This window comes from Hibiscus syriacus, unplaced genomic scaffold (assembly GCF_006381635.1).
Source record: "Hibiscus syriacus cultivar Baekdansim isolate YM2019G1 unplaced genomic scaffold, ASM638163v2 tig00002919_pilon, whole genome shotgun sequence".
NCBI lineage: Eukaryota > Viridiplantae > Streptophyta > Magnoliopsida > Malvales > Malvaceae > Hibiscus > Hibiscus syriacus.
Genome location: NW_024061957.1, coordinates 1,598,056 through 1,614,439, shown reverse-complemented (window position 1 = coordinate 1,614,439; position 16,384 = coordinate 1,598,056). Strand labels below are relative to the sequence as shown.

The following is a 16,384-nucleotide window of genomic DNA, read 5'->3' as shown; positions in this document are numbered from 1 at the left end:
ATTCTCTAATTATTGCAATTTTGCTGTGCTATCTTGGAATTGCAATTTCAGGGGGGGTCCACAGCCATTTAGACCCCAAGCAAGCAGATTTGAATCTGCAGGCCATTGTTTATCTTCCTCAACTGCCATAACTTCAACCATCAATTTAAACCCCACAAACTCAACTTTTGTGTACTTGTGTTCTTTCATTATTTCACCACTTTGCCGACAAACGAAAATTCTCTATATTAAATATATAAAGTATTATGAAAAAAAATTATATAAAAAATCATTTATTTATTTATTTATTGTTTTCTAATATAATTATCAAACATCATAATTCTAAAAAAATACACGCGATAAAAAGACTTAAAATATATACCTTTTATTTCTTGTATACCCACAGCTTTGATGGTGTTTATGTAAAGTTCATTTTATCTAATTTGGATAGAGAATCAATAGAGAAGAATGTGAAGATATCGATCGATGATGATTCACCTTTTTAATTTGGATGGAGAAATATTAAGGAAGGACATTAATAAGAAATGAGAATTAGACTCGACCTCCTCTTAAAAAGAAGAAAAGAAGAGAGTTTTATAGGAATAATTTCACCTCTCAATTTTTGAAGAGAAAGTCCTCTTATATGTTGTGTTTATAGCATTATATGACATTAATAGATTATTAGATTGATAAAAGTGAAACCTATAATAAGTTAATTTCGAACTTATTGCATCAGTTTATTATCATACATAATAATGAACAATATAACAAGCTACAGACATAATCACATTATCTTGTAGGAACTATTGAAACTAGGTTGCTTTCATCCTTTATTTTCCTGCTGTGAAAATTGGGGGATAAACAGGAGCTGCCTACGACTACAAGCTTTTTAAGCTTAGTACAATACATGGTTAAAAGGAACACACGTGTGGTGTGTTAAATGATGACGCTGATGGTAAAAGCCTGTGGGCCTACGTCCGCACGTGGTAGCCTGAAAGCGAAGTTTTAAAAAAAAAGGAAAATTGGACTCTGAGATGAAGAAGTCCAATAACCATTAAAGATCAGCTTCCCCACCTATTGTTCCCCGTAAGTACTGGATTTGGCCTTTGCTTCCCATTCCATCAACCATACCAAGCCATGCTAACACATCTTTTACATACATACATACATGCATCATCATATGTAAACACTTCAACCCCATTTATTAAATATTCATCTAAATTCGAGTATTGAATAAAATTAGAAAAACTTGATAATAAAAAAATACAATGCATGACCAATCAAACCAAACCGTTAACAGTATTTTCTAGAAACGTCTTACCTGTTAGCACTGGGATGGCAAACGGGCGGGTCGAATGCGGATACCCTCTCTCTCATCCTCATACTCACCTAATATTTTTAAATCTACCACTCATGATGGGTAAAATTTTTCAAATCCACACCTGTCCACGCGGGTATATTCTCAAATTCATCCCCACACCCACTACCAAACTAGAGATGTACCTGACTAGACTCACCTGACAGCAACTTTAAGTTATACATAAACATCAAACATAAATTAAGAAACATAATAAAATAAACCAATGATTATCTGAGTTAAGTGTTAACATAGATCTTAAAGTACATAAAACACTATAATAAAATATATAATTAAAACCTAAAAACCTAAATGACAAACACATAATATTTTTATTCTTTGTCACACATAAACAACAAACCTTAAAATTATACTTAAATTTATAATGATCTAAATTTTAATAGGTATTTAGTGGGCGGACGGATATGGGCGTGTAAGGTCTCAAACCCATCACCCGCCCACTACCCGCGACAGATACTACTTTCTAAATCCACAACCGCTCACTACCCACTAAAGTTATACCCATCTCCACTCTAATTGGAACGTATACAATGCGGAATCCATGAAATTATACCCGTTTGTCATCCGTAGTTATCACCTATTAAGTTTAATTATTGAAATTCAAAAACCTTGACCGGGTATCAATCACACGTGAAAATGGGTACTAATTCCATTAATTGTGATGAGTGCAACCCCTAATAATAGGAGTAAAAGGGCCATTTCCTTGCTGATATTGAGCCCGATCTTGCCGTTCCATAGTTCCCTGCATGGTAGGGGTTTTCTGGTTTTGGCCCCTTGTTGACGACTTCAATCTGCATGGTCCCTTTTCGCAACCTAAAGGTGAGACAGGATATCCGCCACTACCCATTTGCCATATCCATCTCATTACTACTTTCTTCCTTTGATTCTCCTTTTCATATCATAATCATCCATTAATTCTTTAACAATTCGATTTTATCTCATCTTTAATTATAATATATATTGTATGATTATTTTTAAATCTTATTTCTTTTATATATTATATTATTTTAATTATATGTAACAACAAATAGAAATTAATATGAGTTGTTGATGTTCACAGAGATGGACCGGGACACATGGAGACAGTCGTCTCTCTCAAATTTTTAGATTTTTTTTATATTTTATCTCATAATGTTGATTGATTCAAACAAAACTTTCAATTGTTGTTGTTGGAAGGAGCTTGAGCATGAATAATAAAAAAAATAGTAAATGTAACTTGATTTTGTCAGTCTTTGGGTGGAAATACATTGCACTTGAAACCATTTCATTTTCTCCCATCTGAAAACCCTAAACCCTATCATATAATGCAATCTTTTAATTTCCACACATACGTATAAATACATAGAGATTAGAACGGTGCTTCCTTCTAATCTGCTTTGCTTAATTTTGTAAGATAGGTTAGGGTGGCTAAAGTAAGTGCTTGTCAAATAATTTCCTTTCATTAAAGTTAATTAAAATAAATTAAAATCGAGCGAACTTATGATATTTTGACAATAAATATTATTTTTATCTAGATTAATATTAGATATTCGGATTAATATTAAACAATCTCTTTTATTATACAAACGATAAAAGGAATTTAAAAAATAACTTAATATTTTAAACCTTCACTAAAAGTAGCATATTAAGATGTGAACATGGGATCATTTCATTGTCATAAGTGCAACCACAACCACACTTACATATATATATATATATATATATATATAAAGAATCACAATATTATTATCAATAATAAATTGGAATGGATCTGTTCTTAAAACCATTGAACTGAGATTACATTAATTAGCTGCAATAATATATATTTATTAAAAGCATAAAATTCCCGGCACAGAAGGTATATAGGAGCAATAAGATTCTCTCATGCATTAGTTTTCTTGACCATTTTCAATAGTATATGCCAAATCAATCGCTACGAATACTGAATCGATAAATCACTTTAATTAATTAAAAAAATTTAATACGAGATTTAAATCTATGACTCAAAGAAATACAAAGATTATAACTTTGTCAATTTTATTAATATTACATCGATGAAAATGGATTATGTTAAATTAGAGCAATTATATATGTACGATATGTGTGCATTATTAATAATTAAAAAAATAATAGATATAAACTAAATCACCCTAAATTATTTCTAAAACAATTATATATGTACGCGACAGTTGAAGTTCGCGTTGCGATAGTCCAAAATCGCAACGACTGGTGGTATTGCATTTGTTTATTAAGAATTTTCTCTAAAAAGATAGTATTCGCGTGGACGTGTCGAAGACACGTATTACCACGACCACGACCACGGTGGCGGCGCGCGAGAGTCTCCCTTGTTCTCTATCACTCAACAAGGAAGTGGGAAAGCCAAGCCTTAAATATCATTCTCAATAGTGTTTCCAATACTATGTGGGATTGAGCATTACCAACACTTGTTTCCAATACTATGTGATTATTCAGGAAACAATTAACAATCATGCACCTTAAAACAACTAAATCAGCAACCAATTGCATTAGTATTATACGATTAAATATGTCATAATTAAAAGTCAATCTACAATCAATCGCGATTATTGCAATTTTAAGCAAAACATTAAAAAAAATTGCATCACTCGCGAGAAAAAATAAATTGTTATCGTGCAATTACAATCAATTGAAAATAAATTAGAATTGCATGAAAACTAAACGAACCACAAATACTTTTCATACAAATACTAAAGTCATTAACTATAATTCACAAATAATATCACTATTTAAGGCTCAATCCCACATAGTATTGGGAACAAGTGTTAGTAATGCTCAATCCCACATAGTATTGGAAACACTATTGGGAATGGTATTTAAGGCTTGGCTTTCACACTTCCTTGTTGAGTGATAGAGAACAAGGGAGACTCTCGCGTGCCGCCGCCGCCGTCTATCTCGGGTCATGGCCGTGGGATTATTTTCTCTTTTGTTTAATGAAAAGAGGGGGGAAGTGGGATGCCCTGTAGCGGCGCACATGGGATAGGGTTTGAGACAAGGGCGACATACACAACCGTAAGCAAACAAGTTCACATGGCCACTTTGTGGGCCCCCTAAATTTCCCCCCTCCAATGAATCTTATCACATGCTTTTCTATTACACTTGGCTACCACTTTCTCATAAGTTGTGTGCATGTATGAAAGTGAAGGAAAAAAAACTTCATTCGATAAATTATGGGTAAACTATCAGGATATTGCCACTTTTACTCCCGTTTTGTATTATTTTGACAATTAAAATTTAAAATGTTATTTTCAGTCATTTATATTATTGATTTTTTATAATTTAATCATTAAATTATTAATATATTTTTGATAAAATTATATATTTAAAAAATTAATTTTTATATTTGACTTATAAACTATAACTAAAATATCAATGTCTGAAGAAGGTGAAATAAAATTCTAAGGTTAAATTGATATTTTTGTCTAAAAGTCAAGAGTCAAAGTAAAAAATCAATCATTTTTATAATGTAAATGATTGAAATATAATTTTTTTTGAAAACAAAAATGACTTATGTAATAATTTACCCATAAATTATATATGAATGATAATCAGATTCTCCCAAAAACATTATTTATATGCAAATTGGACTTAAAGAAAAGTTAAAAATTAAAGGTGATATTTATGATATGAAAAAGGTTATATTACGTTGATGATTCAAAAAAGATATGGGACTTTACTTACTATCTAGAAAGATATGAATGATTACAATATATCAACAACTTTTACCATATTTTTTCTTGGACTAATCAAGATTTTTTTTTTGAAGTCCATGGCTTGGATTATATAGATATACGTACCATATCAATTTAACCGTTTAGGATTGAGTGGACATTAAAAAGTAACAATGGTATATTAACTACTATAATTAAACAAAATGATTAAATTAAACTATCCCATGATCTCGTCCATCACTATTAATCTTTCAAGTTTACAGACCAATTACCCATTTGTTATGGGTCGATATTTGTCGAATAATTCTTAGTATTGATACAATTATCAAACATTTAAATTTTGGGTTCAAACACTCTAAAATTACGATATCTTATAGTTAAATTAGTTAAAGATAAAGGAGTAGTTTATAGATTATATAAGAAAAATATTATTTCAATCGATCTAAATTAAATATCTTTGTTATCCCAAAGAAAATACCGAGTATTATTGTTAATATTTGCTAGTTGATGAAGCGTAAATATCTTGAACCTCCCCCAAGGAAAGATCATAGTTTCGTTAACATAACTGTAAAGATCTTATCACGTACAATGCAATGGTAAGTGGGGATACATGTAACGGGATCGTGGCCTCCATGTGTACATGCAATTTGAAATATTGACCAAACACGATCATATGACATAAAAATATATCAGATTACACTATATTAGAGATGGAAATTAAGCATAGAGAATCCCTTTTTGTGCGTGCCAATGCCATAGTCAAATTGGTGTTCATGGTTTCTCCTTTTGAGCACGCATTTCCTTTTGGAAGACAGTCTAATTAATGTAAACACTGCCCACCACCCCCAACATATGCTTCTCTTTCGTCCCATCTCTCTAAGCACTAAATTTTATATTACTCAATATATAAATACAAAATTATAATTAAATATCAAGAAAAATTAAATTTTACATCAAAATAGTAAATATTTTATAATAGTTTTAAATGATTACTACAAGATAGTATATGTTCATAATATTTCTTTAATCATTGGTAACGTACACACTCTCTATATACGTAGCTACTCGTACCCAGAAATTCAAGAGAAAATAATATTTCATTTAACCACTGAAGTTACTCGAAAGAAAATTTTGCTCCTAGTGGATATTGAACTCACAACCTATGGGAGATGGGATGTGTTAATTGAAAGCTTTTAACCAATTACTCTAGAAATTATTGATGAGTATTAAGTTTTTTTTGGGATAAAATGAGTATTAAATATTTAAATATGAAAGAACTGAATTACAATTCTTTAACAACTTCTTCTTTGTCTATACATATGAAGTTTAATACGTGTAGTGCATGATTATTTCTTTATTGAACTTTACTAAGATAATTATATCTAATCGTAAAAAGGAATAATTTATTTTTGAGAAAAATAGTGCGATTAATATCCCAATTCTGAGTTAAGGAAGTTATTTAAATTAAAAAAGAGAGGGTGGGACAAAGGCTAGTTAAAAAATGAGGAGAGGAGCGGCAGCCAACGAGGGTTGTCGACTCACTCTTTCTTTCTTTTCGTACACAGGAATAACACAATCATAGGATGCCAACCTCACCTTGTCGTCACCTATCCCAGCAAGTTAGGATAATCCAGCTCACAGGTATTGCCACGTGTCCACATCCCCAATCTTAAATCAACAGTAAAAACCGACAATGCACTCTTACGTTAACATTATTAATAGCCCTCCCATCCAACACTCTCTAACGTTTGCTATTATTATTAGTGTTCATCTCTCAATCATCTAATTACCCTGCTTTTCTTCTTCACTTTCAAAAGTTTCAGTTCGAAGCATCAAACCAAACTCAAAAACCCTGAAAGCCAAAGCCAAGACCGGGGCAAGCAACCATCAGAGAAGAAAGAAAGGGTTATGGAGGTTGGGCTGAAGATGATGAGTATGAAAGGAGGAGGAGATCACTTTGGAGGGTGCGAGAACGAGAAGATGGGGTTCGAAGAGACTGAGCTGAGGCTAGGGTTGCCCGGTGGAGGAGGAGAAGGCGGTGAAGTTGTGAGGAAAAGAGGATTCTCCGAGACTGTCGATTTGAAGCTTAATCTTTCCTCGAAGCAGGACCCCTCTGGGATTGATCCCAATGATGAGAAGGTGACTGGTCTGAACAAGGAGAAGAATCTTCTCCTTTCTGCAACTGATCCTGCTAAGCCTCCCGCCAAGTAAGTTGTGCTTTCATCCTTGTCTTCTTCTTGTTCAAGTAATTCTGGGTGTTTTTTTTTTCTTATAAAAAATGGTTTAGTTCTTCCCGGGGAATTTATATTAAAGCATGAATATTGCGTGACTGATTTGGGCTATTCGGTACTCGAGAAACCATCTCTTACATATTATATCAGAAAAGAGAGGCAGAGGTGTACATAATCACGAACAACTTTGGATATTTGAAGCGGATATATATATATATATCATTGTGGAAACTTAATTAGAACATATTTTTCAGACGTAATTCTTTTTTTATTTTAATTATATCTATGTAATTCATTTTGAAATGAGATGTGTGATATATAGTTACAAAATTAAGAAGAGAAGACAAAATTATTCTCATCTCAGAACAATATTAATTAACTTTTTTTTAGGAACAATAGGAAAAATATCAACCTAATATTCCATGCAGAATTAGTACAAGTAAATCATTTGTTGGAGTCGACGGATAAAATCATGACGAAACTTTAAGGAAAAAATATAAATAAAAATAAAGAATGGTCAAAGTCCAATTATTAATTCATCAATTAAAATAAAAAAAATTAGAGTTTTAGGATCTGATTTGTTTATTTTTCAAATTAAAAATATTTAAAAGTAATTAAACTCAAAATTGACGAGTCAAGATTTACTTTGCCTAGCGTCAAAATTAGATACAGACATGAGTTGAGTTTTTGACCGGCCAAAACTCAGCTTGTAAATCTAAAATTTATATTCGACCTGACACCTAATGATGTTTCATTCGATCTAAATTTTAGAGTTAACACTCACCCCTGGCCCAAAAAAATAAAATTTCACCATTTTATTTAAAAAAAAAAGGAGAATTATAAGAAAGATATATAAAGAAAGGTATTTATAGTAATTATTCTTATTTTTTTATTTTATAAAAATAGAAATAGACCATAACAATTATCAATAAATATATAGGAAAATATCATACTATTATATCCGGTCGAATCAATATATATATTTCTTGTCTGGATTTTACCCGATCTGAAAATAAAATATTGTTAAATAACCCTATAAAATCGATTCAGATAAAAAATTATCAAGTCCAAATGTTATATCCGTCTCTAACCAAAACTAAAAGAAGCTTAAAAAATAATTATAAAAAAAATATGAACTGTGGTCTAATTCACCAATTTCATAACTAAAAGAACCTAAAAATTAAATCTGCTACGTATTTTTATTTTTTTTCTCGTTATTCTGTTTCAAATATATGGATAGAGAAAGCAAGGTATATATATATATATATAATAAGGTTCCATCGATCATCAACGGGCCGTGTCGGTTTTATTTTTATAGAAATAAATTTTCCGTCAATATTTTGATTAATTTACTTTTTTTCATACTATATTTTTACGTTAAAAAATGAAAATTCTCCTCTTTTTTGGTTAAAATGTAAAAATGAAGGTTAACATGTATATAGTTTAATTAATGAATGAATTACATGATTTTAGAGCGTATGTTGTGGGATGGCCACCAGTCCGATCATTCCGAAAGAACATTTTAACCACCGCCACCCAAAAGAGCAGCAGCGTCGAGAGCGGCATTGAGAAGGTGGCGTTCGTGAAGGTTAGCATGGACGGTGCGCCATACCTCCGCAAGGTGGACTTGAGGTTGTACACAAGCTACCACCAACTTTCTGATGCTTTAGCCAAAATGTTCAGCTCTTTCACTATCGGTTAGTAAATTATTCACCACTTACTTTTACTCACTTCTATTATTATTACTCTTACATTTGAATTTTTTTCACATTTGTTAACGTGCCAATGTTATTATATTTAAAAATATTATAATAAAAAATAATTTCAATAGACAATTTTATTAATATATATGATAGTGATTAATTAATAATGTTGAGAAAAATGAAGGAAATTGTGGATCCCAAGGGCTTAAGGATTTCATGAATGAGAGCAAGCTTATGGATCTCCTTAATGGCTCTGATTATGTTCCTACCTATGAGGACAAGGATGGTGACTGGATGCTTGTTGGTGATGTCCCTTGGGAGTATGTACCCATATCCCTACCCTAATCACTCCGACCATCCAAATTTATTTATTTATTGAAAACATATTTTATCATTTAATAATTATCCTGACTATTTTTCATATTAAATCAACTTAATTTATATTTTAGTTTTGTTATGATATAGGATGTTCGTGGAATCATGCAAAAGGTTGCGCATAATGAAAGGAACAGAGGCAATCGGACTTGGTTAGTGTTTTTTTAAAAGAATTAACTAAAAACAGAACCCTTTGTTTATTTCACTTCATTGGATTAATCAAATAAAAAAATGTTAATGGATTTGATTTCAGCACCAAAAGCTGTGGAGAAATGCAAGAAGAGGAGCTGAAGTAGGGAAATGATAGAGCAATCTGCTCTTGTTGATCTTTGTGGACGCCTACTGCATGCATGCATGCACATTGCACGCGCATATCATCACATCATCATCATCATAACATGCAAAAGGCAGGCAGCAGATGGATGCATGGATGAATGGAGCAGGCTGACTCTATTATTTTCTATAATTATTAATAATCATCAGGGTGTTTTGTGTTAATTAAGGATTAAAATATTATAAGTTGATGTGATATAAAATAGTGGTAATTAAGAATTTGATGTTATGGAATACGGACAGAGACAGAAACGTGAATATTTTGCTGTACGTCTTGTGGCAAGAACTTTGGGCTGTCGTCTTTAAGCTTTGTTATGAGTTATATTATTGATTATGGCTTTGCTTACTATAAAAAGATACTCGTTATAAATAAATAAATGAATAATGTATGTGTTTGTAGTTATATTTTTTTTGTTCCTTAATTATTTGTATTTTTATATATTCGGAGTCGTGGAAGACTGAGGTAGGACGAAGAGGCTGGTAATGCGAAGGGAACACTCTGATGTGGCCATTTATTAATGCCCACTGGCTTAAATGGCTTGGTCATGTGTGTCCATACATAGTATTTGACTTTTATTCTTTAGTCGAATTAAAAAATAAATTATTTTTATAACAATAATGAGCAGTAAATATCGAACATAAATAAAAAATGATATCTTTTACCTATAATAATTATTGTATAATGAAATTTATGATCAAATTATTTCATATATGAATTTGATAATTATTTAAATTTATAATAAGTTAATTGATTCACAAAATGAAAACCTTTAGGTCTTATAAAAGAAGGAAATGAAGAAGGAAGAGATGGGTTGGCCTCCAAATAGAAGAGTATAAGTTAAGTTGGGTCAAATTTTTAGTTAATTAAAAAAAAATTGAAGTATGATCTAACCTAGGTTTAAAAAGATTCTGTTCGACTTAATATTTGATTTATTTTTGGAGTAAAACTTACAATTAATCTAAACCCAACACGAATATATATAATTTATTTTTATTCGATAAAATAAGGGTCAAATTAAAAAATTATAATGGCTTTCTTACAATTATTCTTAAATATATAATGAACTATTATATTATTATCTCTAATCAAATCAAGTATTTTAATTCGATCTTATTCTAAAAAATCCTAATTCTACTTGAATATAAAAAACTCAACCCTATAAGATCAAACTCAAATCCGTCAAGATGTGAATGTCATGCACATCCTTGCCTCCAAATATATGGAAAAGATTCCTACATCCAACACTCTTGAATCCAATAAGCAAAGCTTTGACACCGAATCTATGTAAACAACCAAGTAATTTCTGAATTCATTTCATATGCAAGCTACAGCTACATCATGTCTAGCAAGTTGAGCTCACAGGTGATCGTGATTCAACAATCCAAGGAGTTATTTGATGAAGTCGCCTGCCTTCACCTATTCATCAAATTTCTCTTAATTGTAACATATTTTCGTATGGTCCAATTGATGTTTGGATCAAACAAATCTTTCATTTTCACGGATTATAATATCACTTCTTTTATTAAAAGTCCATAAGGGACATATTTATTGAAATGGTAACCAAATGTTTAGTGTTTAGCCTTGCGAAATATGGCAACAGTACAATTTGTGCACAATTTTTTTAAAAATAAATAAGAAAAAAAATGCTGTAAAGTAGAGGTTACAAAAATGGGGATTTTTAGCCAACATGCACATTACATTGTCGTTCCATTACCCTCCTTCGTTTTTTACCATCACTTGTCTGCAAAAGTAAACACTTTAATTAGCTAACAGAGTAAAATACAGTCAATCCATTCACCCCCATATGAGTTTCATATTTCGTACTGGCTTCTGCTATAATGGAACTATTACCTGTGGACTCAGACAATCCGGTGCACGAACCCTCTTGGAGCCATCAGCAGATCGCTTAAGTTGAAATTGGTTTTCCAGAGATGTTATGCTATCACTTACCTACCATTACAACCAATAGCACAAGGTTTATAAACAACAGCAAAAACAACTGGTAGGGGATGTGATGGGATGACCTTTGCAGTCTGAAGACTTGATTTTAACATGTGGAAAATGGAGCTCAATGAAACTATTGTTTTACCTGGCCTTTGATGGCTCCAACTAACAACTCCTGACATCCGGAGACATGCACATTTTGTAAACTTGGGCATTGAAGGAGCAATCTCTCTATGAAAACAAACAGTTTATTGGATACTTCTTAAACCATAAGAAAAGCTGAGCATACTCAACTGGCCAAACTGGCAGATAGATTAAGCTGAGCATACCTGGATGCAAATTTTTACAAGAGTTGAGATTAAGGTCTTTGAGTTCAGGACAATTCAAACATAAAGCCTGCATTGAGATTCACAAATAAGAACCACATAGGATATTAAGGATAAACTAGCAACGTACTCAAGATTAAGGACTAAAAGAGCTCACATCTAAGCCAGAACAACCCCACAAGCTGAGTTTCTTTAGTCGGCTGTGTTTGATAATAAGCTTCTGGTACATAAGGTGCAGTTTATTGTTCAATGCATTTGGAACTTCACTGTCGTCACCACTTTGTTCAGAAGGTGGATTCTGGGAATCAGGATCGCATATTGTCATCCCACAATCCATAAGTTCAAGAAGAGGTAGTTGAGCTGTGGCAAACTGAATTCCACCTGCAAAGTGCAGAGAAACATGTTAGTGAATAGCTAAATGTAGCTGTGCCAGTGACGTATGTGTGAGTCTTTTAGACATGATGATTACTTGAAGTTATGTTGGGACAAAGAGCAAGAAGGAGTCTTGACAACGTGTTCGGGAAAACATTGCAGATCATTCCAATGCCACTATCACTGATGCTAGACCTGAAATGAAGCAACAAACAACAGGATCATGTAGCTGAACCAGCCCAGATAAGCAGAAAAATTTATTAAAGCTGGAGCAAAACATACCCACTGAGATCAAGCAATTCTAATCTTGAATAGCTTGAAGCAATAGCAGCAACAGATGCATCAGTGATTTCCAAGCCAAGAACAAGTGAAAGCATTCGCAAGCCCCTGAATAATAGACAACATTTATTAAACTAATGATTATTTACCCTCTAAATGCTAAGATGCCTGAAACTGAACGAAACAAGTCCATTTAATCACTGTGATTCCTGATAAAACAAAGCAACGTCAATAGATTCATAAATTATACATGATTAAAATGAATGCATAGACCAAAAGGTTCCACAAACCTCAAATTAGCAGCTGTAAGAGAAAGCACAACAGCATGTGAAAGCCGAAGCGATGCAATGTGTATGTTTTGCAACTTTGGACAACTTCTGCCCATACCATCAACCATGGTTGTAAGATCAGTCGTATCATTTTCTTGGCAAGAAAATTCTAAGGATATCTCTTTCAAATTGGGACAGTTAAAAACCTACAATAGAAGGCACATATATAAACACCACAAATTCACTTGCATGCCCCATAAGGTTTAAACTTAAAAATACAATAAAGACCTGATGAAAATGTTACCATCTTAGAAAGGGAATAAAGATCAGAAAGCCAGAGAGTAGATAGACTTGATGAAGAGAGGACAAAGCCCCCTAAATTAGAACATCCTTCCATCTTAAGGCTCGTTAGACAGCGTTTATCAGCAACAAATCGACCCAATTCATCTCTATAAATAAAACATTGATCAAAGTAAATCAGAAACACTTAATCTTTCATTTATCCAGCAGGAAATAAAACACTTATCAACAAGAGTCACAACACCAATAAATCCATAACAGGGTATACATAACTTTATGAATTTTTCATCTTTAACATAGCATCTCAAATTAAAGGTAAGGAAAAGGTTAACCAGGACCAAACAACTATATATATATATCCCTAACTTCAACCTTTCAGTCACTCAAAGCTTCCAATTAATTTAGTGGTCAAAATACCGATAAATTTCAACCAATGAGCTAGATATCTAAACCATTTCGAGTACCAACAATCAAGCAATAATAACAATAGTAGCAAAGTTTATCAACTGAGCAACTGACGTACTGTTTAAAGATCTAACGATAAATTACAAGGGAAAGGGGGAGAGAGTAGAAAATATACCCTGTGATCCGATTGACAGCCCTACTCGACGTAGAAATCTCCATGGACTCCAAATGAGGACAAGAGAACGCAATGCAGGCCAGCATTGTCGCATCCACGTCACTGCAAGAAACGCGAATGAGAAAAAATAATAAGTAAAACAAAGGGTAACAAAAGTCCAAAAGCAACACTGAGAAGCATCCCTCAAAGTGAATTAAGACATTTTCAGATCAAATTTTTGTTCCAAAGTTAATCCAGCCCCTTATAGCATTGATTCAAGCTCGTGATTGTAGGATATTTTATAAAACGTTTGCAGAAAAAAATAACACAATTAGAGCAGTGCTTAGATTGAGCACAGAAAGGCAATTCTCGTGGCGTTACTGATTATGGATCAGTTTCCACATTATTTTACTGCTTGTATATCGTTATATTATATTATAACCAGATTAATTCTCATTTTACATGAATTTATTTTGATTTTCGTTGGTATGAACCGATCCAGCCGTTAAAATATTAGATCTGTCAAATGTTGGCTTAGAGCTGAACCTTTCCATCTTTAGAGAAAGTCTAACAAGGCTCGGACATTTCTTTAAAACCAATCCCATGAATCTGAGCTGACCCCTAGGTGGGACCATAAGTTTCAGCTCCGCCGCGGCCCTCCACAGCCTCTTTGTCGTTTCCCTCCAACCTTTGCACACGCCCGCCGCCGCCAGCAGACTGGCCGGAGGTAATCTCCTCAAGACCTCCCACAAACACCCAGCCAGCAACCCACCGGAGACTATCTCATCATCCGGATCAAGATACGTATCCGGATGGGGAGAATCATAGCCGTCCAAATCGCGTTCCGGTGAGTCACAGCGGATGTCGATGTCGTCAAAGGAAAGCGCACGCCGGAGATGAGAGGACTGACGTAGGGGAGGAGGCTGAGGAAGACGGGATGCGGAGGAGGAGTTTTCGATGGTATTGGCAGCTGGACTCGAGGTTGGAGTGGAAGTTGAAGTAGGGCTGGTGCCACTGTTGACTTGGCAAACATGGCCCTTCTTAGGAAGTCCACATCTGCCACAATTGTAACTGCCACGGCGTTTGGCAGGCTTGAAGTCAAAGGCCGCGGCGGCAGAGTATGCGGAGGCTGAAGAGGAAATGTGTGGCTGTGGGTGATGCATCGCCGCTTGGCAAACGTAAAAAATGGAGTAAAGAGGGAAAAAAGATAAAAGGGAGAGATTTTGGATGGAGAGTGGAGAGGAAGGAGAGGTTGAAAATAAAGGAGGGAGGGTTTGGTCGGGAAGAGGCGGGCGGGGCGGGAGAAAATGGCTAGTTTTGGCGCCTGTTTTCCGAACCTATAAATGGAAAATTAAAAAATATACTATAGCGAGAGGAGCGTGCTGCCTGGTTTGTTTTAATGACGTTTATTTACCTTTTTACCCTTAGTCTTGGTACGTATACAACGTTAAACTATAAAATTAAATTAAAAAAACGCAAAAGGACAAATATTGCTTTTAATATTGAGGTTTTTCTAGGTAAATAATATCCTTCTAAAATATATTTTGGATTTTAGGTCATTTTATCTTTTATTTAGAAAATTGCGGTAATTGAAAATATAATTAGAAAATTCCAATACGTATGTTGTCATTATTTTATTATATTCATATTTATATTAGTACTTGTTTATAATATATGTCATATAAAATAAAAAATTTAATTAATATTAATTAAAATTTCATGGTTCGAAATGCAAACCTGATTTTTTTTTTCTCTTTTGCCATTCTTAGTTGCGAGACTCTAAAGCTGATAGTAACTACTCATGACTTTGATATTTAAAAAAATATCATCTATTATCGAAGCATACTTACTTTGTTCAAAGTCAGCATCATATGATAATTTTATAATTGATCTGATACACTAAGCTTTAAAATTTCTTCACATTATTTCTCTCAAAAAGCCGTATGTTAGCTCATTTGTCAATTTTAATTTGCCAATTAAAAACGATACAAACGCTGTTTTTTCTCAGTTTTTTTTTTTACGGAATTGGAAAAGAACAAGTGAGGAATGAAATAAACGCCTTTATTATAGTTCAGCCGACAGTCGCTTAAGTCAAACTGAAAAGACAACACAGCGCGAACATCGCCGTTCCAAACAACAGGAAAGGCCGACAGCAGGCGCTGATTCTGTTACAGTACTTCAAGCTTTCGCATTTACTTCTGCAACAACACAAGTTAGGTTTTGCACCAAGTCACATTTGGGCTTTCACTGGGCAGCGACGGCCTCGGTTGTGTGGAATTTTGAAAGATGGGAAACTGACTGATAATTACGAGAATGGAATATTATCAAAATTAAACTATATTTAGCTGAATATAAATTTTAAAATGAAATATGTAGGATAATAATGGAGTTGGAGTCGACGGAAATACAATTTAATAAAATATTTTTTATTTTAAAAAATACACGGTTCAGTCAATGACACATTGATGAAATTAATTATTGATGAAGTTTTGAGTCCTTCAACATTTAGATTTGATTTTATTGGGTTCAATCTATTCTCAAACACGATTTTAATAATTTAAAATGATTCAAATATTTTTATTTTAAATTCTTAATTCTTTTAAACATTTAAATTAAAGTTTCATAAAGAATGAATCCAATATGTTTTGC

General features: G+C 33.0%; 2 protein-coding genes across 2 annotated transcripts; one reads left to right on the top strand and one right to left on the bottom strand.

Annotated features, from left to right (window-relative positions):
• Positions 1 to 6,776: 6,776 nt before the first annotated feature.
• LOC120165806 (auxin-induced protein AUX28-like) lies at positions 6,777 to 9,949 on the top strand. The gene is made up of 5 exons (XM_039175246.1): positions 6,777 to 7,250; positions 8,748 to 8,971; positions 9,162 to 9,297; positions 9,443 to 9,504; positions 9,606 to 9,949. Exons 1-5 carry the CDS (start codon positions 6,952 to 6,954, stop codon positions 9,641 to 9,643), a joined length of 759 nt encoding a protein of 252 aa, XP_039031177.1. The 5' UTR covers positions 6,777 to 6,951; the 3' UTR covers positions 9,644 to 9,949.
• Positions 9,950 to 11,278: 1,329 nt separating this feature from the next.
• Positions 11,279 to 15,061, bottom strand: LOC120165776 (F-box/LRR-repeat protein 17-like). Its single transcript, XM_039175223.1, has 11 exons — positions 14,282 to 15,061; positions 13,757 to 13,858; positions 13,181 to 13,325; positions 12,898 to 13,082; positions 12,611 to 12,715; positions 12,426 to 12,523; positions 12,114 to 12,337; positions 11,960 to 12,026; positions 11,776 to 11,861; positions 11,538 to 11,636; positions 11,279 to 11,427 (listed from the first exon to the last, which is right to left on the bottom strand). Exons 1-11 carry the CDS (start codon positions 14,896 to 14,898, stop codon positions 11,365 to 11,367), a joined length of 1,791 nt encoding a protein of 596 aa, XP_039031154.1. The 5' UTR covers positions 14,899 to 15,061; the 3' UTR covers positions 11,279 to 11,364.
• Between the last annotated feature and the right edge of the window lie 1,323 nt (positions 15,062 to 16,384).